We start from the raw sequence: 25,659 nt of genomic DNA on the forward strand, positions 1-25,659 counted from the left end.
CTGGCTGGGAATTGCTTGAAGGCGGAGGTTTTATGCAAGCTACTGAAACTCATTCCCTTTCTCTGAAAGCTTCAAGTCTGTCTACAAACTCATTATAGCAAATATATTTATGGGTGCCAAAAGTGTCTTTTAAGTTTGTAAGAGGAATGTTGCTTATTTGGAACTGAAACAGAGATAAGACTGAAAGAAATGGCTGAGGTAATAGCAGATGTGTTAGTAGTAATTTATCAAAATTCGCTGGACTCTGGGGTAGTGCCGGCTGACTGGAAAACAGCTACTGTTACGCCGCTGTTTAAAAAAGGAAGTAGACAAAAGGCGGGTAACTACAGGCCGGTTAGCTTAACGTCCGTAGTTGGGAAGATGCTAGAGTCCATTATTAAAGAGGAAATAACAGAGCACCTGAATAAGAATGGTTCGATCAAGCAGACGCAGCATGGATTCATGAAGGGAAAGTCGTGTTTGACGAATCTACTGGACTTTTATGAAGATGTCACTAGTGCGGTTGACAGAGGGGAACTGGTGGATGTGGTGTTTTTAGATTTCCAGAAGGCGTTCGATAAAATGCCTCACAAAAGGTTGCTGCAGAAGATTGGGGTACACGGAGTTAGGGGTAAGGTGTTGGTGTGGATTGGGGATTGGCTATCTAACAGGAAGCAGAGAGTTGGGATAAATGGGTGCTTTTCTGGTTGGCAGTTGGTGACCAGTGGCGTGCCGCAGGGATCGGTGCTGGGGCCTCAATTGTTTACCATTTACATAGATGATCTGGAGGAGGGGACTGAATGTAGGGTATTCAAGTTTGCTGATGACACGAAGGTGAGTGGGAAAGCGAATTGCATGGAGGACGCGGAAAGTCTGCAGAGAGATTTGGATAGGCTGAGCGAGTGGGCGAGGATCTGGCAGATGGAATATAAGGTTAGCAAATGTGAGGTTATCCACTTTGGAAGAAATAATAGTAAATTGGAATATTATTTAAATGGAGAAAAATTACATTGTGCGACTGTGCAGAGGGACCTGGGGGTCCTTGTGCACGAATCGCAAAAACTCAGTCTGCAGGTGCAGCAGGTGATCAAGAAGGCAAATGGAATGTTGGCCTTTATCGCGAAGGGGATGGAGTATAAAAGCAGGGAGGTCTTGCTGCAACTGTACAGGATACTGGTGAGGCCGCAACTGGAGTACTGTGTGCAGTTTTGGTCCCCTTATTTGCGAAAGGATATATTGGCCTTGGAGGGAGTGCAGAGAAGGTTCACCAGGTTGATACCGGAGATGAGGGGTGTAGCTTATGAGGAGAGATTAAACAGATTGGGTCTGTACTCGTTGGAGTTTAGAAGGATGAGGGGTGATCTTATAGAGACATATAAGATAATGAAGGGGCTGGATAGGGTAGAGGTGGAGAGATTCTTTCCACTTAGAAGGGAAACCAGAACTAGAGGGCACAGCCTCAAAATAAGGGAGGGCCGGTTCAGAACAGAGTTGAGGGGGAACCTCTTCTCTCAGAGGGTGGTGAATCTCTGGAATTCTCTGCCCATTGAAGTGGTGGAGGTTTCCTCGTTGAATATGTTTAAATCACGGGTAGATAGTTTTCTGATCGATAAGGGAATTAGGGGATATGGGGAGCAGGCGGGTAAGTGGAACTGATTCGCTTCAGATCAGCCATGATCTTGTTGAATGGCGGGGCAGGCTCGAGGGGCTAGATAGCCTACTCCTGCTCCTATTTCTTATGTTCTTATAAGTTAGAAATTAAAGTTGTTTCCTTTTATTCTGAAATATTGTTTAAGCTGCTTCATTTGTTAGTTATCATAGAATTAAGGGGCAATTTAGCATTGACAATCACTCTAACCAGCATGTCTTTCGGACTGTAGGAGGAAACCAGAGCACCCGGAGAAAACCTATGTAGACACGGGGAGAACGTGCAGACTCCGCACTGACAGTGACCCAAGCCAGGAATCAAACCCACTGACAGTTGGTGTCTCAGTGAGGGAGTGCTGCTCGGGCTGCAGTAGAGTGTGACAGTTGCTGTCTCAGTGAGGGAGTGCTGCTCGGGCTGCAGTAGAGTGTGACAGTTGGTGTCTCAGTGAGGGAGTGCTGCTCGGGCTGCAGTAGAGTGTGACAGTTGGTGTCTCAGTGAGGGAGTGCTGCTCGGGCTGCAGTAGAGTGTGACAGTTGGTGTCTCACTGTGGGAGTGCTGCTCGGGCTGCAGTAGAGTGTGACAGTTGGTGTCTCACTGTGGGAGTGCTGCTCGGGCTGCAGTAGAGTGTGACAGTTGCTGTCTCAGTGAGGGAGTGCTGCTCGGGCTGCAGTAGAGTGTGACAGTTGGTGTCTCAGTGAGGGAGTGTTGCTCGGGCTGCAGTGGAGAGTGACAGTTGGGGAAGTGTGGGGAAGTTTTTTGTTTTCTTTTTTTGGTTTCAGGGATGGCAGTTCAGGCAGTATGCTGCATCTCCTGTGGGATGTATGTGGTGAGGAAATCCAGTAGTGTTTCAGGAGATTTTAGTTGTAAGAAGTGCATTAGATTGCAGCTTCTGGAGGAGCGTGTAAAGGAGCTGGAGGGGGAGGTAGAGGAACTCCGCATAATTCGGGAGGCGGAGGTGGAAGTTGATAGGAGTTATAGAGAAATAGTAACTCCTAGAAATGAGGCTTGGGTCAATGCCAGGAGGAGGGGTAAGAAGCAATCGGGAAGACAATCCCCTGGGGCGGTTCCCCTCCATAATAGGTTTTCGGTGCTGGAGGCTACAGTTGAGGAGGAATCAACTGAGCATAGAGAGCAGATCTCTGGGGGTGAGCCGAGTGAGAAAGCTCAGGTGGTTAGGGGCTGTAAAAGACTGGGCCTTGTGATTGGGGACTCCACAATTAAGGGGACAGATAGGAGGGTCGGAACTAAAGGTAGGGACTCAGGGTTGGTGTGTTGCCTACCAGGGGCTGGGGTCCGGGATGTGTCTGACAGGGTATTCAGGACTCTTAGGGGGGAGGGAGATAAACCACAAGTTATTGTACATGTGGGGACACACGACATAGGGAGGATAGGGGAAGGGGATATTAGGCAGGGATTTATGGAGTTGGGGTGGAAACTAAAGGCCAAGACTGACAGAGTGGTTATCTCTGGACTCTTGCCTGTACCACGGGATAGTTTAGAGAGGAATAGGGAGAGGGAAGGTTTGAATTCATGGCTGAGGGGATGGTGCAGGAGGGAGGGGTTCAGGTACTTAAGCAATTGGGGCTCGTACTGGGGAAGGTGTGACCTCTATGAGAAGGATGGTCTACACCTTAATCAGAAGGGGACCAATATCCTGGGGGGTAAATTTGCTAAGGCCATGCAGGGAGGTTTAAACTGATTCGGGGGGGGGGGAGGGATCCTGAGTAGTGGGGCTGAAAGTGAGGGATGCATGGATGGGGACTGCAATGCACGGCATTGCAGAGGTGGGGTGGAGCAGGGTTTGAAATGTGTATACTTCAATGCCAGGAGTATTCGCAATAAAGTGGGTGAACTTGCAGCGTGGATCAGTACCTGGGACTTCGATGTTGTGGCTATTTCAGAGACATGGATAGAGCAGGGGCAGGAATGGATGCTGCAGGTCCCGGGGTTCAAATGTTTTAGTCGAAGTAGGGAAGGAGGTAGAAGAGGGGGAGGGGTAGCATTATTGGTCAGAGATTGTATCACAGTGTCAGAGAGGAGGTTTGATGAGGACTTATCTGTTGAGGTAGTATGGGCGGAGATTAGAAATAGGAGAGGAGAGGTCACCCTGTTGGGAGTCTTTTATAGACCTCCTAAAAGTTCTAGAGAGGTTGAGGAAAGGATTGCGGAGTCAATCCTGCTTAGGAGTGAAAGTAATAGGGCAATTGTTATGGGGGATTTTAACTTGACTAATATTGACTGGAATTGTTATAGTTCTAGCTCGTTAGAGGGGTCAGTTTTTGTTCAAAGCGTGCAGGAAGGTTTTTTGACTCAGTATGTAGACAGGCCAACTAGAGGTGAGGCTATATTGGATCTGGTGCTGGGAAATGAGCCAGACCAGGTGCTAGACTTGGAAGTTGGTGTGCATTTTGGTGATAGTGACCACAATTCGGTTACGTTCACCTTAGTGATGGAAAGGGATAGGCATGAACCTCGGGCCAGTGGTTTTAGCTGGGGGAAGGGTAATTATGAGGCTATTAGGAGAGAATTAGGAAACATAGGTTGGACTAGGAGATTACAGGGACTGGGAACGTCCGACATGTGGAGTTTTTTCAAGGAGCAGCTACTGCGAGTCTGTGATAGGTATGTCCCTGTCAGGCAAGGAGGAATTGGTAGGGCTAGGGAACCGTGGTGCACCAAAAAAGTTTCTTTGTTGGTTAAAAAGAAAAAGGAGGCTTATGTTCGGATGAGACGTGAGCACTCGGGTAGTGCACTAGAAAGCTTTAGATTGGCTAAGAGGGAGTTGAAGAGCGAGCTTAGAAGGGCTAAAAGGGGACATGAGAAGACTTTGGCGGATAGGGTTAAAGAGAATCCTAAGGCGTTCTATAGGTATGTCAAGAACAGAAGGTTGGTTAGGGCAAGTTTAGGGCCAGTTATAGATGGCAGAGGGAAGTTATGTGTGGAACCGGAGGAGATTGGTGAAGCATTGAACCAATATTTCTCTTCGGTGTTCACGCAAGGGGACATGAATATAGCTGAGGAGGACACTGGGTTGCAAGGGAGTAGAATAGACAGTATTACAGTTGATAAGGAGGATGTGCAGGATATTCTGGAGGGTCTGAAAATAGATAAATCCCCTGGTCCGGATGGGATTTATCCAAGGATTCTCTGGGAGGCAAGAGAAGTGATTGCAGAGCCTCTGGCTCTGATCTTCAGGTCGTCGTTGGCCTCTGGTATAGTACCAGAAGATTGGAGGTTAGCGAATGTTGTCCCATTGTTTAAGAAGGGGAACAGAGACTTCCCCGGGAATTATAGACCGGTGAGTCTCACTTCTGTTGTCGGCAAGATGTTGGAAAAAATTATAAGGGATAGGATTTATAGTTATTTGGAGAGTAATGAATTGATAGGTGATAGTCAGCATGGTTTTGTGGCAGGTAGGTCGTGCCTTACTAACCTTATTGAGTTTTTTGAGAAAGTGACCAAGGAGGTGGATGGGGGCAAGGCAGTGGACGTGGTATATATGGATTTTAGTAAGGCGTTTGATAAGGTTCACCATGGTAGGCTTCTGCAGAAAATGCAGATGTATGGGATTGGGGGTGATCTAGGAAATTGGATCAGGAATTGGCTAGCGGATAGGAAACAGAGGGTGGTGGTTGATAGTAAATATTCATCATGGAGTGCGGTTACAAGTGGTGTACCTCAGGGATCTGTTTTGGGGCCACTGCTGTTTGTAATATTTATTAATGATCTGGATGAGGGTATAGTTGGGTGGATTAGCAAATTTGCTGATGACACCAAAGTCGGTGGTGTGGTAGACAGTGAGGAAGGGTGTCGTAGTCTGCAGGAAGACTTAGACAGGTTGCAAAGTTGGGCCGAGAGGTGGCGGATGGAGTTTAATGCGGAGAAGTGTGAGGTAATTCACTTTGGTAGGAATAACAGATGTGTTGAGTATAGGGCTAACGGGAGGACTTTGAATAGTGTGGAGGAGCAGAGGGATCTAGGTGTATGTGTGCATAGATCCCTGAAAGTTGGGAATCAAGTAGATAAGGTTGTTAAGAAGGCATATGGTGTCTTGGCGTTTATTGGTAGGGGGATTGAATTTAGGAGTCGTAGCGTTATGTTGCAACTGTACACAACTCTGGTGCGGCCGCACTTGGAGTACTGTGTGCAGTTCTGGTCCCCACATTACAGGAAGGATGTGGAGGCTTTGGAGAGGGTGCAGAGGAGGTTTACCAGGATGTTGCCTGGTATGGAGGGGAGATCCTATGAGGAGAGGCTGAGGGATTTGGGATTGTTTTCGCTGGAAAGGCGGCGGCTAAGAGGGGATCTTATTGAAACATATAAGATGATTAGAGGTTTAGATAGGGTGGATAGTGATAGCCTTTTTCCTCTGATGGAGAAATCCAGCACGAGGGGGCATGGCTTTAAATTGAGGGGGGGTAGTTATAGAACCGATGTCAGGGGTAGGTTCTTTACCCAGAGGGTGGTGAGGGATTGGAATGCCCTGCCAGCATCAGTAGTAAATGCGCCTAGTTTGGGGGCGTTTAAGAGATCCGTAGATAGGTTCATGGACGAAAAGAAATTGGTTTAGGTTGGAGGGTCACAGTTTTTTTTTTTTTTAACTGGTCGGTGCAACATCGTGGGCCGAAGGGCCTGTTCTGCGCTGTAATGTTCTATGTTCTATGTTCTAACCCAGGTCCCTGGCGCTGTGAGGCAGCAGTGCTGACCACTGTGCCGCCGAGCCGCCCACTTGAGGATGCGAGGCTCCTTGAGAGCGTGCAGAGGAGATTTACCAGAATGGTGTCAGGGATAAGGGATTATAGTTACAACATTAGGTTGGAGAAACTAGGGTTGTTCTCCTTGGGGTGAAGCAGATTGAGAGGAGATTTCATAGAGGTGTACAAGTTTACGATAGGTTTAAATTTTGAAAAACTGTTCCCGCTCGCTAAAGGATGACGAACACAAATTGAAAAGTTTCAGCAAGAGCTATGAGGGAGAATGTGCAGACTCCGCACAGACAGTGACCCAAGCCGGGAATCGAACTCAGGTCTCTGGCGCTGTGAGGCAGCAGTGTTATCCACTGTGCCAACATGCTGCCTTGGATAGGGTGCCGGATATAGTGTTGCAGTTACAGAGAGGGTGTAGAGAAAGATCAGCTGAATATAAGGTAGGTCCATTCAAAGGTCTGCTGGCAGCAGGCAAGAAGCTATTCTTGAGTCGGTTTGTACGCGTCCTCAGACTTTTGTATCTTATTCCCGATGGAAGAAGGTGGAAAAGAGTATGTCCGGGGTGCGTGGATTTGAAGAGAGATTTGATAAGAAGCGTACAAGTTTACAATAGGTTCAGATGAGTTAGATGAAGAAAAGCTGTTCATGTTAGCTGATAGTGTGTAAAGATTTTGGAACACAGATTCTAAATTCGGACAAGATCTACAGGGAGTATGTGAAATAGAACTGTTTCAAGCAACACGTGGTAATGATCTGGAACCCAATGCTTAGATCCAAAGGCTGTTAATGCCCAGACCCTGGCGAATCGTGCAACACTAACAGTTAAGACCCTGAGATACATAGAACATAGAACAGTACAGCACAGAACAGGCCCTTCGGCCCACGATGTTGTGCCGAGCTTTATCTGAAACCAAGATCAAGCTATCCCACTCCCTATCATCCTGGTGTGCTCCATGTGCCTATCCAATAACCGCTTAAATGTTCCTAAAGTGTCTGACTCCACTATCACTGCAGGCAGTCAATTCCACACCCCAACCACTCTCTGCGTAAAGAACCTACCTCTGATATCCTTCCTGTATCTCCCACCACGAACCCTATAGTTATGCCCCCTTGTAATAGCTTCATCCACCCGAGGAAATAGTCTTTGAACGTTCACTCTATCTATCCCCTTCACCATTTTATAAACCTCTATTAAGTCTCCCCTCAGCCTCCTCCGCTCCAGAGAGAACAGCCCCAGCTCCCTCAACCTTTCCTCATAAGACCTACCCTCCAAACCAGGCAGCATCCTGGTAAATCTCCTCTGCACTCTCTCCAGCGCTTCCACATCCTTCTTATAGTGAGGCGACCAGAACTGCACACAATATTCCAAATGTGGTCTCACCAAGGTCCTGTACAGTTGCAGCATAACCCCACGGCTCTTAAACTCCAACCCCCTGTTAATAAAAGCTAACACACTATAGGCCTTCTTCACAGCTCTATCCACTTGAGTGGCAACCTTTAGAGATCTGTGGATATGAACCCCAAGATCTCTCTGTTCTTCCACAGTCTTCAGAACCCTATCTTTGACCCTGTAATCCACATTTAAATTAGTCCTACCAAAATGAATCACCTCACATTTATCAAGGTTAAACTCCATCTGCCATTTTTCAGCCCAGCTTTGCATCCTATCTATGTCTCTTTGCAGCCTACAACAGCCCTCCACCTCCACCACAGGAGCTGAATTAGGCCATCTGGCCCATTGTGTCTGCTCCGCCATTCGATCATGGCTGATTGGGGTTGAGAAACCTTTCTCCCGCCTTTTCCCCGTAACCTTTGATATCCTCACCTATCAAGAACCTACCTATCTCTGTCTTAAAAGACACTCAATGACCTGGCCTCCACAGCCTTCTGTGGCGATGAATTCCACAGGTTCACCACCCTCTGGCTGAAGAAAGTCCTCCTCATCTCGTTCTAAAGGGTCGTCCCTTTACTCTGAGGCTGTGCCCTCGAGTCCGAGTCTCTCCTACTAGTGGAAACATCTTCCCCATGTCCGCTCTATCCAGGCCTTTTAGTATTCTGTAAGTTTCAATGAGATCCCCCCTCATTTTTATAAACTCCATCGAATACAAACCCAGAGTCCTCAAACGCTCCTCATACGTCATTCCAGGGATCATTCTCAGGAATCTCCTCTGGACCTCAAGGTCAGCACATCCTTCCTTAGATATGGGGCCCAAAATTGCTCATAATATTCCAAACGTGTTCTGACCAGAGCCTTGTAATTCTAGTTCTTTTGTATTCTAGTTCTTGATGTGAGATTTGGTTGGAGTTTTCTGTCTGTCAATCTTCCTGAAAAAGAGATTTATATGTCACCAAAATCAGTCCAGGATGGAAATTCAAGAAAAGACAAACAATTCTCTTGGTTTGGGTTTAGTGCGGGCAAACCGTCCCCTTCTAATCCTCTGTAAAAAGGAGCTTCCAAAATCCCAGAATCCCTACAGTGCAGAATGAGCCATTCAGCCCATCGTGCTTGCACCGACTCTCTGACAGAGCATTTTACCCAGGACCATCCCCCACCCTATCCCCGTAACCCCCCCCCATATTTGCCATGGCTAATCCCCCTCATTTACATATCTTGGGACACTAAGGGGCAATTTGGCATGGCCAATCCACCTAATCTACACATCTTGGTACATTAAAGGGGCAATTTAGCATGGCCAATCCACCTAACCTGCACATCTTTGGTCACCAAAGGGCAATTTACCATGGCCAATCCACCTAACCTACACATCTTCGGAGTGTGGGACCAAACAGGAACACCCGGAGGAAACCCACGCAGATACGGGGATGCAACCTCCACACAGGTAGTGACCCAAGTTGGGAATTGAACCCAGGTCCCTAGCGCTGCGAGGCAGCAGTGCCAACCGCTGTGCCACCCTACTTAGTGTTGAGTTTCAGCCATGGGTCTTCATTGTACTGAACAGAGCCGCAGATCTTTGGACACACGGGGCAGGGCTTCCCAGCAGATGGTGGGATCTCGAAAGCAGGACTTGCTTCCTTTGCTTTCCTTTTCTGCCACCACTCTGATTCATCAATAAGACTTCAGACGAAGGGTCACGCAGACTCGAAACATTGGCTCTATTCTCCCTGCACGGATGCAGTCAGACCTGCTGAGATTTTCCAGCATCTTCTGTTTTTGTTTCGGATTCCAGCTTCCACAGTAATTTGCTTTTAAATAAGACCCAGAGGGTTTGATGCACTTTGATGGACAGGTTGTCTCCATTCTGAACAATGGGGAACAGGCTCCTGCCCCTCATTGACAACATTGCCCCCTACAAAGATGGCGGACACCCAAACGCCCTGCTGGCACGGCGCCCCTAATAAAGATGGCGGCCACCCAAACGCCCTGCTGGCACAACGCCCCTAATAAAGATGGCGGCCACGCAGCCAATGCGCTGCGCGTTGCCCCCAACAAATGCGGTGGCGGCGAACCCAGCCGATGCGAACGGGCGACCGGTAAACTTCGTGTTTTTTTTTAAGTGGTCGGGGCTGACGCAGCATGTTTACAAAGCCTCACCGTCCACCCTCCCCCGGATTCATCAGCCAACCCCGCCCGACTCGCCGTCTTTCTTCTCCCCCTCCCCCTTGAACCGATTGGACATCCGGGCATGAAGCATCTCTCCAGGGTCATCGCTCCCACTGCGCATGCTTCACTTCCAAGCCCGGCCCCGCCCCGCCCAGCGTTCACTCCGATTGGTTGGAGGACCAGCCGCTTCCGCTCGGTCCTCCAGCCCCGCCCCGTCCTCTAGCCCCGCCCCCTCTGTCCCTATTGGTCTGGAGCTGCCGTCAATCAGTCGGGCATTGTGACGCTTTCAGACTGTGGCCTTCAGACTGACTTGGCTGATTGCTAGCAGCATTCTGGGAAACACCCTAGCTATGACTGTAACACTACATTCTGCACTCTCTCCTTTCCTTCTCTATGAACGGTATGCTTTGTATAGCGTGCAAGAAACAATAGAAGAGGCTTGCTTGTGAATGTAGCCCAATCCAATCACGCAAACCAACCTACCATCCACTGACTCTGTCTACACTTCCCGCTGCCTCAGCAAAGCAGCCAGCATAATCAAGGACCCCCACGCACCCTGGACATTCTCTCTTCCACCTTCTTCCTTCGGGAAAAGGGTACAAAAGTCTGAGGTCACGTACCAACCGACTCAAGAACAGCTTCTTCCCTGCTGCTGTCAGACTTTTGAATGGACCCTACCTCGCATTAAGTTGATCTTTCTCTACACCCTAGCTATGACTGTAACACTACATTCTGTACTCTCTCCTTTCCTTCTCTATGAACGGTATGTTTTGTATAGCTCCAAAGAGGCTTTGGAGAGAGCACAGAAAAGGTTGACCGGGATGCTGCCTGGTATGGAGGGTATTAGCTATGAGGAGAGATTGAATAAACTGGGATTGTTCTCCCTGGAAAGACGGAAGCTGAGGGGTGACCTGATAGAAGTTCTTGATAAAATTATGAGGGGTATAGATAGGGTGAACAGTTGGAAGCTTTTTCCCCAGGGTGGAAATGACAATTAAAAGGGGGCACAAGTTCAAGGTGAGGGGGGAGAGGTTCACTGGAGATGTGCGGGGAAATTATTGACACAGAGGGTAATGGTGGCCTGGAAATGCACTGCCAAGTGAGGGGGTTGAGGCAGACACATTAGCGACATTTAAGACTTATCTGGATGGACACATGAACAGATGGGGAATAGCAGGATACAGGCGGTTGGTCTAGATAGGACCACCATGCCACCTGTGCCACTTTTCACTGTACCCCAATACATGTGACACAGTGCGGCACGGCCTCACAGCACCAGGGACCTGGATTCAATTCCAGCCTCGGGTCACTGTCTGTGCGGACTTTGCACATTCTCCCCATGTCTGCTTGGGCTTTCTCCGGGCGCTCCGGTTTCCTCCCACACCCCAAAGATGTGCTGGTTGTGTGCATGGATTGGCCATGCTAAATTGCTCCTTAGTGTCGGGGGGGGATTAACAGGGTAAACGGGCGGGGTTATTTTTGATTTGATTTATTGTCACATAGAACCATAGAAAATTACAGCTCAGAAACAGGCCTTTTGGCCCTTCTTGTCTGTGCCGAACCATTTTATGCCTAGTCCCACTGACCTGCACTTGGACCATATCCCTCCACACCCCTCTCATCCATGAACCCGTCCAAGTTTTTCTTAAATGTTAAAAGCATTTACCACTTTATCTGGCAGCTCGTTCCACACTCCCACCACTCTCTGCGTGAAGAAGCCCCCCCTAATATTCCCTTTAAACTTTTCTCCTTTCACCCTTAACCCATGCCCTCTGGTTTTTTTTCTCCCCTAGCCTCAGCGGAAATTTTCTCCCCTTGCCTCAGCTAGGGGAGTAAGTATACAGTGAAAAGTATTATTTCTTGCGGTTACGGGAATAGGGCCTGGGTGGGATTGTGGGCGGCGCAGGCTTGATGGGCTGAATGGCCTCCTTCTGCACTGTAGGGATTCTATTATTGAACAGGGGGACAGTTACTGTTGTCTCGTTCTTTATAAAATCCTTCATCTTTAAACATAGCGGTGAGAGAAAACTGATCCACAGTGACCTCAAAACAAGATACTGCAGATACTGGAAACCTGACCTCAAATCAGAAAATATTTTAGTTTATTTTTCTTCGTGTCACAAGTAAGCTTACATTAACACTGCAGTGAAGTTACTGTGAAAACCTCCCATAGAAATCATACAAACCCTACAGTGCAGAAGGAGGCCATTCGACCCATCGAGTCTGCACCGACCACAATCCCACCCAGGCCCTACCCCCATATCCCTACATATTTACTCGCTAATCCCTCTAACCTACGCATCTCAGGACACTAAGGGGCAATTTTTACCATGGCCGATCAACCTAGCCCGCACATCTTCGGACTGTGGGAGGAAACCGGAGCACCCGGAGGAAACCCACGCAGACACGGGGAGAATGTGCAAACTCCACACAGACAGTGACCCGAGCCGGGAATCGAACCCAGGACCCTGGAGCTGTGAAGCAGCAGTGCTAACCACTGTGCTACCGTGCCGCCCACTGTGCTACCGTGCCGCCCCAGTCGCCACACTCCGTGGAAATCATGCTTAACAAATCTATTGGAATTCTTTGAGGATGTAACCAGTGGAGTTGACCGAGGAGAACCAGCGGATGTAGTTTATTTAGACTTTCGGAAGGTTTTCGACAAGGTCTCACATAACAGACTATTATGTAAAGTTAAAACATATGGGATTGTAGGTAATGTCTTGATTGAGATGGATGGAAAGCTGATCAGCAGATAGGAAGCAAAGAGTTGGCATAAATGGATCTTTTTCTGATTCGCAGTCAGTGACTAGTGGGGTTCTGCGGGGGTCTGTGCTGGGACCCCAATTGTTCACATATATTAATGATTTGGAAGAGGGAACTGAATCTATTATCTCCAAATTTGCAGATGATACAAAGTTGGGTGGGAGTGTGAGCTGTGAAGAGGATGCAGAGATGTTTCAGCGTGATTTCGACAGGTTGAGTGTGTGGGCATCTGCATGGCAGATGCAGTATAATGTGGATAAATGTGAGGTTATCCACTTTGGTAGCAATAATAGGAAGGCAGATTATGACTTGAATGGGTGTAAATTGAGAGAGGTGGATACTCAGTGAGACCTTAATATCCTCTTGCATCAGCGCTGAAGGTAAGCAGGCAGGTATCGCAGGCAGTAAAGGCGGCAAAAGGCCTTCATAGCGAGAGGATTTGAGTATTGGGATAGGGATGTTTTGCTGCAATTGTATAGGGTGCTGGTGAGGCCACACCTGGAGTATTGTGGGCAGTTTTGGTGTCCTTATCTGAGGAAGGATGTCCTTGCTATAGAGGGAGTACAACAAAGGCTTACCAGGCTGATTCCTGGGATGACAGGTCTGTCAGATGAGGAGAGACTAAGTTGGTGAGGTTTATATTCACTGGAGTTTAGAAGAGTGAGAGGAGATCTCATAGAAACTTATAAAATTCTATCAGGGTTAGACAGGGTAGCTTCAGAAAAAATGTTCCCAGTGGTGGGGGGAGGAGAAATTTCTTCACCCAGAGGGTGGTGAATGTGTGGAATTCACCACCACAGAAAGTAGTTGAGGCCAAAACGTTGTCTGATTTCAAGAAGAAATTAGATACAGCTCTTGGGGCTAAAGGGATCGAGGGATATGGGGGGGGGGCGGGGGGAATCAGGATATTGAAATCATAGAATCCCTACAATGCAGAAACAGGCCATTCGGCCCATCAAGTCTGCACCGACCACAATCCCACCCAGGCCCTATCCCTACACATTTACCCACTAATCCCTCTAACCTACACATCTCAGGACACTAAGGGGCAATTTTAGCATGGCCAATCAACCTAACCCGCACATCTTTGGACTGCATTGAATTTGATGATCAGCCATGATCAAAATAAATGGCAGAGCAGGCTTGAATGGCCTACTCCTTCACACCCCCCCCCCCAGCCCCTAACCCCCCCTCGCTTCCCTCACCCAGCCTCCCTCCCGTCGCCCCCTCCTAGCCCTCCCCTCCTCCCCTCCCCTCCCCTCCTGTCCTTCAGCAGCACAGTGGTTCGCACTGTTGCCTCACAGCTCCAGGGACCCGGGTTCGATTCCCGGCTCGGGTCACTGTCTGTGCAGGGTATGCTGTTCTCCCCGTGTCTGCATGTGTTTCCTCCGGGTGCTCTGGTTTCCTCTCAAGTCCGAAAGATGTGCAGGTTAGGTACGTTGGCCATGCTAAATTCTCCCTCAGTGTACCCAAAACAGGCGCCGGAGTGTGACGACTAGGGGATTTTCACAATAACTGCATTGCAGTGTTAATGTGAGCCGACTTGTGACACTAACAAATAAACTTTAAACTCCTCCTTCTGTTTTCTATGTTTCCATGTAAAAAAAATCATAGAAATCCTAGAAACCCTACAGTGCAGAAACAGGCCATTCGGCCCATTGAGTCTGCACCGACCACAATCCCACCCAGGCCCTACCCCCATATCCCTACATATTACCCGCTAATCCCTCTAACCTACGCATCTCCGGACACTAAGGGGCAATTTTAGCATGGCCAATCAACCTAACCCGCACATCTTTGGACTGTGGGAGGAAACCGGAGCACCCGGAGGAAACCCACGCAGACACGAGGAGAATGTGCAAACTCCACACAGACAGTGACCCGAGCCGGGAATCGAACCCGGATCCTTGGAGCCGTGAGGCAGCAGTGCTAACCCACCGTGCCGCAGGTGGAAAACCTCCCACAACATTTCAGGAGCAATCAGATGAGCACTTGAAAAGCCAAATGCTGGAAAATGGGATATGAATGGATAGGAGCTGGCAGGATGGGCTGAAGCGCCTCAGTGCTCTGTGACACAATGCCCCTATCCCGACTGCAGGCGTTGTTCGCGCAGCCGCAGTGCCCGGCTGCGAGGGGAGCATGCGCACTGCGGGTTCACCCTGGAGCTGCGAGGAGCGGGGGGCAGAAACAATGGCGTCCAGCTGAGCAACGGAGCCGCTGGTTGCGTGCGGACCAAGAGAGCCAACGGAGGTGGTCTGGAAGGCCTCATAAATACCCCCCCCCGGGAGGCCTGAAACCCCGAATGAAAGGTTACCGGTCCCGCCTTGACACCGAACTGACCGTGAGCTTTGAGGGGAGGGGAGCCCCCGGTCACAGCCCGGGTTGCTGCCCGCCATTTTGATAAGGGAAAATGTGCAGCACGGGGCATGCGCGGTGGTCATCTTTATAGGGGACAATGTGCAGCACGGGACATGCGCAGGCGCCATCTTACTAGGGGGCAAGCCCCAGGAGGGCATGCGCGGATGCCATCTTATTAGGGGGCAATGTCCAGGTTGCTGCTGAGTTTGTTTATTTGGTTTGACCTAAAAAGAGGGCAAACCCCTGTAAGACTTGTACGTTTGTCATAATTTTCCCGCACCTTTCCCTTTACTCCACATTAGGGGTGAGGACTATTTGGCTGACATTCAATCATCATCCAGTTGGGTGATGAATTAATTTGCTTTCCATAATACAAAGGTAAAATAGTGCGGATGCTGGAATCAGAGACAGAAAATGCTGGAAACTCAAGGGTCATCCAGAGTCCAAACGTTGGCTCTATTCTCTCTGATGTGGAGATGCCGGCGTTGGACTGGGGTAAACACAGTAAGAACAAAGAACAATACAGCACAGGAACAGGCCCTTCGGCCCTCCAAGCCCGCGCCGCTCCCCGGTCCAGGATTGTATCCTGAATCCAGGATCTCCGCCCAATTTTCCAGCCTATCTACATCCTAATATCCTATCCACCGAGCTGTCCCTCACAGCTACGATGCTTTGTTCATCACAACCTATTAACTCACCCCCACCCCCCCATTCCAGACCATGTGATCTCCAGGGAGAGGCGAAAACCCAGAGTGAAAAACCCCAGGGCCAATATCGGGGAAAAAAATCTGGGAAATTCCTCTCCGACCCCCTGAGGCGATCGAAACGAGTCCAGGAGATCACAATGGCCCCGATCGGAAAATGCTTCCCAACCCTAGTCATTTCCACTTCCACGAACACCATATGAATTCCCTGCCCCCGAGACAGGTTCCCAACTATCCGCAGTCTCGCTCTGTACTGGCACCAGCAAGATGATCATAGAATGAAGCCTTGAAACGAGAAACAAGGAACGATTAGCCCGCGCCGCTCCCTGGTCCAAACTAGACCACTCTTTTGTATCCCTCCATTCCCACTCCGTTCATATAGCTGTCTAGATAAGTCTTAAACGTTCCCAGTGTGTCCGCCTCCACCACCTTGCCCGGCAACACATTCCAGGCCCCCACGACCCTCTGTGTGAAATATGTCCTTCTGATATCTGTGTTAAACCTCCCCCCCTTCACCTTGAACCTATGACCCCTCGTGAACGTCACCACCGACCCGGGGAAAAGCTTCCCACCGTTCACCCTATCTATGCCTTTCATAATTTTATACACCTCTATTAAGTCTCCCCTCATCCTCCGTCTTTCCAAGGAGAACAACCCCAGTTTCCCCAATCTCTCCTCATAACCAAGCCCCTCCATACCAGGCAACATCCTGGTAAACCTCCTCTGTACTCTCTCCAAAGCATCCACGTCCTTCTGGTAGTGTGGCGACCAGAACTGGACGCAGTATTCCAAATGCGGCCGAACCAACGTTCTATACATCTGCAACATCAGACCCCAACTCTTATACTCTATGCCCCGTCCTATAAAGGCAAGCATGCCATATGCCTTCTTCACCACCTTCTCCACCTGTGACGTCACCTTCAAAGATCTGTGGACTTGCACACCCAGGTCCCTCTGCGTCTCTACACCCTTTATGCTTCTTCCATTTATCGTGTAGCTCCTCCCTACATTATTCCCAAGTTTAACAACACCAGGTTAAAGTCCAACAGGTTTATTTGGTAGCAAAAGCCACATTCTCTCTGCACAGACGCTGTCCATTATGTCACTTCAGTAACAAATAGAGGACAGCAGCGACAGACAAAATTGTGCCGACTGCTTCCGGGGACTGCTAGAAACATCCTGCAAAGGAAATATGATTAAAATATATCGGTTAAAGACTCACCTGATGAAGGGGCCGCGCTCTGAAAGCTCGTGATTTCAAGTAGACCTGTTGGACTTTAACCTGGTGTTGTGAGACTTCATACTGTGCCCACCCCAGTCCAACGCCGGCACCTCCACATCATATATGACATAAAGGCACAGTGTCGTCACAGTTATAAACTGGCGCTCACTGGAGACAGGTGCAATAAAATCCTTTCCCACATATTCATAGAAATCATAGAAACCCTACAGTGCAGAAAGAGGCCATTTGGCCCATCGAGTCTGCACCACCCACAATCCCACCCAGGCCCTACCCCCATATCACTACATATTTTACCCGCTAATCCCTCTAACCTACGCATCTCAGGACACTAAGGGGCAATTTTAGCATGGCCAATCCACCTAACCCGCACATCTTTGGACTGTGGGAGGAAACCGGAGCACCCGGAGGAAACCCACGCAGACACGAGGAGAATGTGCAAACTCCACACAGACAGTGACCCGAGCCGGGAATCGAACCCAGGTCCCTGGAGCTGTGAAGCAGCAGTGCTAACCACTGTGCTACCGTGGCGCCCATGCGGCACTGTGCCCGTGCCATATTCATTGTAGCCATTATGTGGAGATGCCGGCGTTGGACTGGGGTGGGCACAGTAAGAAGCCTCACGACGCCAGGTTAAAGTCCAATGGGTTTATTTGGAATCACGAGCTGCTCCTTCATCAGGTGAGTGGAGACTCCATTCATTGTAGGTGAATGGACAGGGAGTGTGTGTAACAAGGATTGATAGCTTTGCAGGATATGAGAGACCATAAGACATAGGAGCAGAATTAGGCCACTCGGCCCATCGAGTCTGCTCTGCCATTCAATCATGGGGCGGCACGATAGCACAGTGGGTTAACACTGCTGCTTCACAGCTCCAGGGTCCTGGGTTCGATTCCCGGCTCGGGTCACTGTCTGTGTGGAGTTTGCACATTCTCCTCGTGTCTGCGTGGGTTTCCTCCGGGTGCTCCGGTTTCCTCCCACAGTCCAAAGATGTGCGGGTTAGGTTGATTGGCCAGGTTTAAAAAAAAAAATTGCCCCTTAGAGTCCTGGGAGGTGTAGGTTAGAGGGATTAGCGGGTAAATATGTGGGGGTAGGGCCTGGGTGGGATTGTGGTCGGTGCAGACTCGATGGGCCGAATGGCCTCCTTCTGCACTGTAGGGTTTCTATGATTTCTATGATGATATTTTTCTCATCCCCATTCTCCTGCCTTTTCCCCATGTTCCCTGATCCCCTCATTAATCAAGAACCTATCTATCTCTGTCTTAAAGACACTCAATGACCCGACCTCCACAGCCTTCTGTGGCAAAGAGTTCCACAGATTCACCACTCTCTGGCTGAAGAAATTCCTCCTCATCTCTGTTTTAAAGGATCGTCCCTTTAGTCTGAGGTGGTGCCCTCTGGTTCTAGTTTTTCCTACCAGTGGAAACATCCTCTCCACGTCCACTCTATCCAGGCCTCGCAGTATCCTGTAAGTTTCAATAAGATCCCCCCTCATCCTTGTAAACTCCACCGAGTGCAGACTCAGAGTCCTCAACCGTTCCTCATACGACAAGCTCTTCATTCCAGGGATCATGCTTGCGAACCTCCTCTGGACCCTTTCCAAGGCCAGCACATCCTTCCTTAGATACGGGGCCCAAAATTGCTCACAATACTCCAAATGGGGGCTGACCAGAGAGGAGAAAATGTTGCATCAAAACTGGTATATCTGATTAACTTTTTATCCTGTGCTGACGGTGATGACTTTTGTAATCTCCTTTTACAGGGGAGGGTTTACAGCCGTGAAATTCATACTGAACATCATACTGAGATCTGACAGTCACTCCATTCATCAGCACCTGAATCTCATCGGTCTTTGGGTGTGGAAGGAGAAATGTGTGTCTGTTCTGTCTGCAGGAAAAGATTTCAAACATCAGCGTGACTGGAAAAGCACCGAGACACCCACACACACACCCGAGTGAGAGTGCTCCAGTGCAGTGAGTGTGGGAAGAGCTTCAACCAGTGACACAGCCTGAAAAACCATCGCAGCGCTCACAGCGGGGGAGAGACTGCACCCGTTTTCTGTGTGTGGACGAGGCTTCAACCGATCATCCAACCTGGAGAGACACACCCCCACCATGGAGAAACCGTGGAAATGTGGGGACTGCGGGAAGGGATTCAATTATCCGTCCAAGCTGGAAATCCACCGGCGCAGTCACACCGGGGAGAGGCCGTTCATCTGCTCCGACTGCGGGAAGGGATTTGCCCAGTTATCCTCCCTGTTAACGCACCAGCGGGTTCACACCGGGGAGAGACCGTTCACCTGCTCTGTGTGTGGGAAGAGATTTGGCAAGTCATCCACCCTGACGGAACACAAGCGGATTCACACCGGGGAGAAACCGTTCGGTTGCACCCACTGCGGAAAGAGGTTTGGCCGGTCATCGAACCTGACGGAACACCTGCGGGTTCACACCGGGGAGAGGCCGTTCACCTGCTCGGTGTGCGGGAAGGGGTTCACCTGTCTGACCAACCTCACGTCCCACCGACTTGTCCACACCGACAAGCGACCCTTCCAGTGCTCCGACTGCGACGCCGGCTTCAAAAGCACCAGGGACCTGCTGATCCACCAGCGCAGTCACACCGGCGAGAGGCCGTTCATCTGCTCCGAGTGCGGGAAGGGCTTCACTCACGCCTCCAACCTGCTGGCCCACCAGCGAGGCCACACCGGGGAGAGGCCGTTCACCTGCTCCAAGTGCGGGAAGAGGTTCCGCCGCTCTTCCGATGTCCAGACCCACCAGCGGGTCCACATGGGGAGGATCCGTTCGCCTGCTCTGTTCGTGGGAAGGGATTCACTCGTCCATCCGCCCTGCTGAGACACCGGCGGGTCGGCAAGCGACCGCAGGGACGGCACGGTGGTTAGCGCTGCTGCCTCACAGCGCCGGGGACCCGGGTTCGATTCCCGGCTCGGGTCACTGTCTGCGCGGAGTCGGCACGTTCTCCCCGTGTCTGCGTGGGTTTCCTCCGGGTGCTCCGGTTTTCTCCCACAGTCCGAAAGACGTGCTGGTTAGGTGTCATTGGCCGTGCTAAATTCTCCCCCCTCAGTGTGGCGACTGGGGGAATTTTCACAGTAACTTCATCGCAGTGTTAATGTAAGCCTACTTGTGACATGAATAAATTTACTTTTTAAAAAGATGTGTAGGTTAGGTGGATTAGCCATGATAAACGTGCAGGCTTACATGGATAGGATGGGAGGGGTGGGCCTGGATAAGATGCTCCTTCGGTGCAGACTCAATGGGCTGAATGGCCTCCTTCTGCACTGTAGGGATTTTGTGGGTTGGATTCTGTTATTGCTACTGTTAACCACAAACTGGACTGAACCATGTTCATTTTGATCACTGGGGCTTTGTGCCTCAGTTAATAACTCGTGTAATGGTCTGAATTTGAGGTTGTGAAATGTATCAAATAAATCAACTTTATTCAAACACGCACAGTGTGTTGTTCCCTTGATTCGTCCAACAATGTCCACCAAACATAGAAACATAGAGCTTGGATACTGCAGAAATCACATTGATGGGTTTGCAACTAAAGCTGTTCCATGGATAGAGCTGTGAAGAAGGCCTATAGTGTGTTAGCTTTTATTAACAGGGGGGTTGGAGTTTAAGAGCCGTGGGGTTATGCTGCAACTGTACAGGACCTTGGTGAGACCACATCTGGAATATTGTGTGCAGTTCTGGTCACCTCACTATAAGAAGGATGTGGAAGCGCTGGAAAGGGTGCAGAGGAGATTTACCAGGATGCTGCCTGGTTTGGAGGGTAGGTCTTATGAGGAAAGGTTGAGGGAGCTAGGGCTGTTCTCTTTAGAGCGGAGGAGGATGAGGGGAGACTTAATAGAGGTTTATAAAATGATGAAGGGGATAGATAGAGTGAACGTTCAAAGACTATTTCCTCGGGTGGATGGAGCTATTACAAGGGGGCATAACTATAGGGTTCGTGGTGGGAGATATAGGAAGGATATCAGAGGTAGGTTCTTTAGGCAGAGAGTGGTTGGGGTGTGGAATGGACTGCCTGCAGTGATAGTGGAGTCAGACACTTTAGGAACATTTAAGCGGTTATTGGATAGGCACATGGAGCACACCAGGATGATAGGGAGTGGGATAGCTTGATCTTGGTTTCAGATAAAGCTCGGCACAACATCGTGGGCCGAAGGGCCTGTTCTGTGCTGTACTGTTCTATGTTCTATGTTATGGTAAGTAGGTTATGGTGAGGTTATATAAGGCATTGGTGAGGCCGAATTCAGAGTATTGTGTACAGTTTTGGTCACCTAGTTACAGGAAGGACGTAAATAAGGTTGAAAGAGTGCAGAGAAGGTTCACAAGGATGTTGCCGGGACTTGAGAAGCTGAGTTACAGAGAGAGATTGAATAGGTTGGGACTTTATTCCCTGGAGCGTAGAAGATTGAGGGGAGATTTGATAGAGGTGTATAAGATTTTGATGGGTATAGATAGAGTGAATGCAAGCAGGCTTTTTCCGCTGAGGCTAGGGGAGAAAAAAACCAGAGGGCATGGGTTAAGGGTGAAAGGAGAAAAGTTTAAAGGGAATATTAGGGGAGGGGCTTCTTCACGCAGAGAGTGGTGGGAGTCTGGAATGAGCTGCCGGATAAAGTGGTAAATAAGAAAAACTTGGACGGGTTCATGGATGAGAGGGGTGTGGAGGGATATGGTCCAAGTGCAGGTCAGTGGGACTAGGCAAAAAAAAATGGTTCGGCACAGACAAGAAGGGCCAAAAGGCCTGTTTCTGAGCTGTAATTTTCTATGGTTCTATGTTGGACACCATGAGTCCTCTACAGTATCTCTCCTGCTTTCGATGTAGCCCAGTCCATCACGCAAACCAGCCTCCCATCCATTGACTCTGTCTACACATCCCGCTGCCTCAGAAAAGCAGCCAGCATAATCAAGGACCCCACGCACCCCGGACATTCTCTCTCCCACTTCTTTAGTTGGGAGAAATAATACAAAAGTCTGAGGTTACGCACCAACTGACTCAAGAACAGCTTCTTCCCTGCTGCTGTCAGACCTTTGAATGGACCCTACCTCGCATTAAGTTGATCTTTCTCTACACCCTAGCTGTGACTGTAACACTACATTCTGCACTCTCTCCTTTCCTTCTCTATGAACGGTATACTTTGTATAGCGCGCAAGAAATAATACATTTCACTGGATGCCAATACATGTGACAATAATAAATCAAATCAAATCAATGTGTGAACAGAACATCACATGGACAAACCTGGTTTCAATTTAAAATCTGGATCCACTCAGCAAATGGATTTAACAGAAGGTTAAGAAGTAATCACATCAAAAGATGAGGAAAGATTATCTAACTGAGCGAGTTAGGATCTGGAATGTACTGCCTGAAAGGTGGAGGCAGATTTAGCAGCAACTTTCCAAAGGGAAATGAATCTCTAGTTCAAAGGGTAAGGTTTGCAGAGCTCTGTGGAAAGTACAGGGGAGTGGGGCCGATTTGGAAGGTCTTTCAAAGATGCTCCCGGCTCTGCAATAGCAGCTCAATATTGATGGGAGACAGTCTGATGATGTACAGCTCCTGAGAATAAGGAAAGATTCCAACTCTCCGAGAAGCCCTTCAGTTCCTTGCAGACATAGAACAGTACAGCACAGGAACAGTCCCTTCCACCCATGATGTGCCAAACATGGCGCTTTCTGCCTGCCCTTGGTCCCTATCCCTCTACCCTTTGCATATTCATGTGCTTATCTAAAAGCCCCTTCAACACCCCTATCGTATCTGCCTCCACCACCACGCCTGGCAGTGTGTTCCAGACACCTACCACTCTCTGTCTAAAGAAACCTTACCCCTAACATCTTTGAACTTTCTCCCTCACACCTTAAGTGCACGCTCCCTAGTATTAGACATTAGACTGGGTAGTGAATGTAGCCATGATGTGGAGATGCCGGCGTTGGACTGGGGTAAGCACAGTAAGAAGTCTCACAACACCAGGTTAAAGTCCAACAGGTTTAATACCATAAGCTTTCGGAGCGCTGCTCCTTCGTCAGATGGAGTGGAAATGTGCTCTCAAACAGGGCACAGACACAGAAATCAAGTTACAGAATACTGATTAGAATGCGAATCTCTACAGCCAGCCAGGTCTTAAAGGTACAGACAATGTGGGTGGAGGGAGCATTCAACACAGGTTAAAGAGATGTGTATTGTCTCCAGACAGAACAGCTAGTGAGATTCTACAAGCCCAGGAGGCAAGCTGTGGGGGTTACTGATAATGTGACATAAATCCAACATCCCGGTTTAGGCCGTCCTCATGTGTGCGGAACTTGGCTATCAGTTTCTGCTCAGCGACTCTGCGCTGTCGTGAAGGCCGCCTTGGAGAACGCTTACCTGAAGATCCAAGGCTGAATGCCCGTGACCGCTGAAGTGTTCCCCAACAGGAAGAGAACAGTCTTGCCTGGTGATTGTCGAGCGGTGTTCATTCATCCGTTGTCGTAGCGTCTGCATGGTCTCCCCAATGTACCATGCCTCGGGACATCCTTTCCTGCAGCGTATCAGGTAGACAACGTTGGCCGAGTTGCAAGAGTTGGTACCGTGTACCTGGTGGATGGTGTTCTCACGTGAGATGATGGCAGAGTGAATGTAGCCCAGTCCATCACGCAAACCAGCCTCCAATCCATTGACTCTGTCTACACTTCCCACTGTCTCGGAAAGGCAGCCAGCAAAATCAAGGATCCCACACACCCTGGACATTCTCTCTTCCACCTTCTTCTGTCAAGAAAAAGATACATAAATCTGAGTTCACGTACCCACCGACTCAAGAACAGCTTCTTCCCTGCTGCCATCAGACTTTTGAATGGACCTACTTCTCACTAAGTTGATCTTTCTCTACACCCTAGCTATGACTGTTAATACTACATTCTGTACCCTCTCCTTTCCTTCTCTATGAATAGTAATCCTTGTCTGTATAGCGTGCAAGAAACAATACTTCCACTGTATACCAATACATGTGACAATAATAAATCAAATCAAAATTTCAACGCTTGGGAAAAATATTCTGACTATCAATGTTACCTACGTCTCCCATAATTTTATAGACTTCTATCGGGTCTCCCCTCAGCCTCTGTCACTCGAGAGAAAACAACCCCAGTTTGTCCAGCCTCTCCTTATAGCTTGTACCCTCTAATCCAGGCAGCATCCTGGTAAACCTCTTCTGCAACCCTCTCCAAAGCCTCCACATCCTTACTGTAATGTGGCGACCAGAATTGAACACAATACTCTATAAGTGCGGCCGAACCAAAGTTTTATAAAGTTGCAACATCACATCCTGACTCTTGTACTCAATGCCCCAACCAATAAAGGCAAGGGTGCCATAGGCCTTCTTTACCACCCTTGTGTGACCACTTCCAGGGAGCTGTGGACTTGAACCCCATGATCCCTCTGGACATCAGTGCTGTTCAGGGTCCTGCCATTAACTGTAGACTCACCCTTAACATTTGGTCTCCCAGAGTGCAACACCTCACACTTGTCCGGATTAAACTCCATCTGCCATTTCTCTGCCCATATCTGCAGCTGATCTATACCCCGCTGTATCATTTGTCAGCTTTCGACACTAAAGTTTATGAATGTCCTCTACTTTTTCAGAAGACTAAGGAAATTTGGCATGTCAGCTACGACTCTCACCAACCTTTACAGATGCACCATAGAAAGCATACTTTCTGGTACCGTAGAATGCTATGGCTCTTGCTCTGCCCAAGACCGCAAAAAACTACAAAGGGTCGTGAATGAGGCCCAGTCCACCACGCACACCAGCCTCCCATCCATTGACTCTGTCTACACTTCCCGCTGCCTCGGAAAAGCAGCCAGCATAATCAAGGGCCCCACGCACCCCGGACATTCTCTCTTCCGCCTTCTTCCTTCGGGAAAAAGATACAAATGTCTGAGGTCACGTACCAACCGACTCAAGAACAGCTTCTTCCCTGCTGCCATCAGACTTTCGAATGGACCCTACCTCGCATTAAGTTGATCTTTCTCTACACCCTAGCTATGACTGTAACACTACATTCTGCACTCTCTCCTTTCCTTCTCTATGAACGGTATGCTTTGTATAGCAAGCAAGAAACAATACTTTTTACTGTACTATTACATGCCAGAATATTAAATCAAATCAAATCACAACTAGGCTCACATTAACACTGCAATGAAGTTACTGTGAAAATGCCCTAGTCGCCACACTCCGGCGCCTAAGGGAGAATTTAGCACGGCCCAATGCACCTAACCAGCACGTCTTTCGGACTGTGGGAGAAAACCGGAGCACCCGGAGGAAACCCACGTAGACACGGGGAGAAGGTGCAGACTCCGCACACAGACAGTGACCCAATCGGGTCCCTGGCACTGTGAAGCAGAAGTGCCAACCACTGTGCCGCCCATCTATCCACAACTCTGCCTATCTTTGTGTCGTCTGCAAATCTTTCAGGAGATCAGTGCCCTTCCATCTTTTGAGATTTCGTTTCCAAGTGCAGAGAGTGCTGGACACAGAGGGAGGGGGAGGCAGCTGTTGTGTTTGTGGCGTCCGTCTTTTTTAAAGACAGTACAGCAGTAGTGACTCTGTAGTCATTGGAAATTGAGAGTGAGTGTTAAGAGCAGAGCATGGAGGCCTTGGGCAGAATCACCGAGCAGCCATTTAGGGAGTGGAGCTGCTTCTC

General features: G+C 49.2%; 2 protein-coding genes across 2 annotated transcripts in view; one reads left to right on the forward strand and one right to left on the reverse strand.

Moving 5' to 3' along the window:
• LOC144480857 (uncharacterized) overlaps positions 1-15,227 on the reverse strand; it is a 29,638-nt gene extending 14,411 nt beyond the window's left edge. Inside the window, exons 1-2 of the mRNA XM_078200479.1 lie at positions 15,002-15,227; positions 8,444-8,658 (exon numbers count right to left, since the gene is read on the reverse strand). The gene's annotated coding sequence lies outside the window, so the exon portion shown is untranslated. The remainder of the gene's footprint in view (positions 1-8,443; positions 8,659-15,001) is intronic.
• The window catches only part of LOC144480947 (uncharacterized), a 55,725-nt gene extending 35,300 nt beyond the window's left edge, over positions 1-20,425 (forward strand). Inside the window, exons 3-4 of the mRNA XM_078200562.1 lie at positions 14,760-14,914; positions 18,977-20,425. Of these exons, the coding sequence (XP_078056688.1) occupies positions 14,760-14,914; positions 18,977-19,812 (991 nt within the window). The 3' untranslated portion in view covers positions 19,813-20,425. The remainder of the gene's footprint in view (positions 1-14,759; positions 14,915-18,976) is intronic.
• Positions 20,426-25,659: the final 5,234 nt, after the last annotated feature.

This window comes from Mustelus asterias, chromosome 30, assembly GCF_964213995.1.
Source record: "Mustelus asterias chromosome 30, sMusAst1.hap1.1, whole genome shotgun sequence".
NCBI classification, from domain to species: domain Eukaryota; kingdom Metazoa; phylum Chordata; class Chondrichthyes; order Carcharhiniformes; family Triakidae; genus Mustelus; species Mustelus asterias.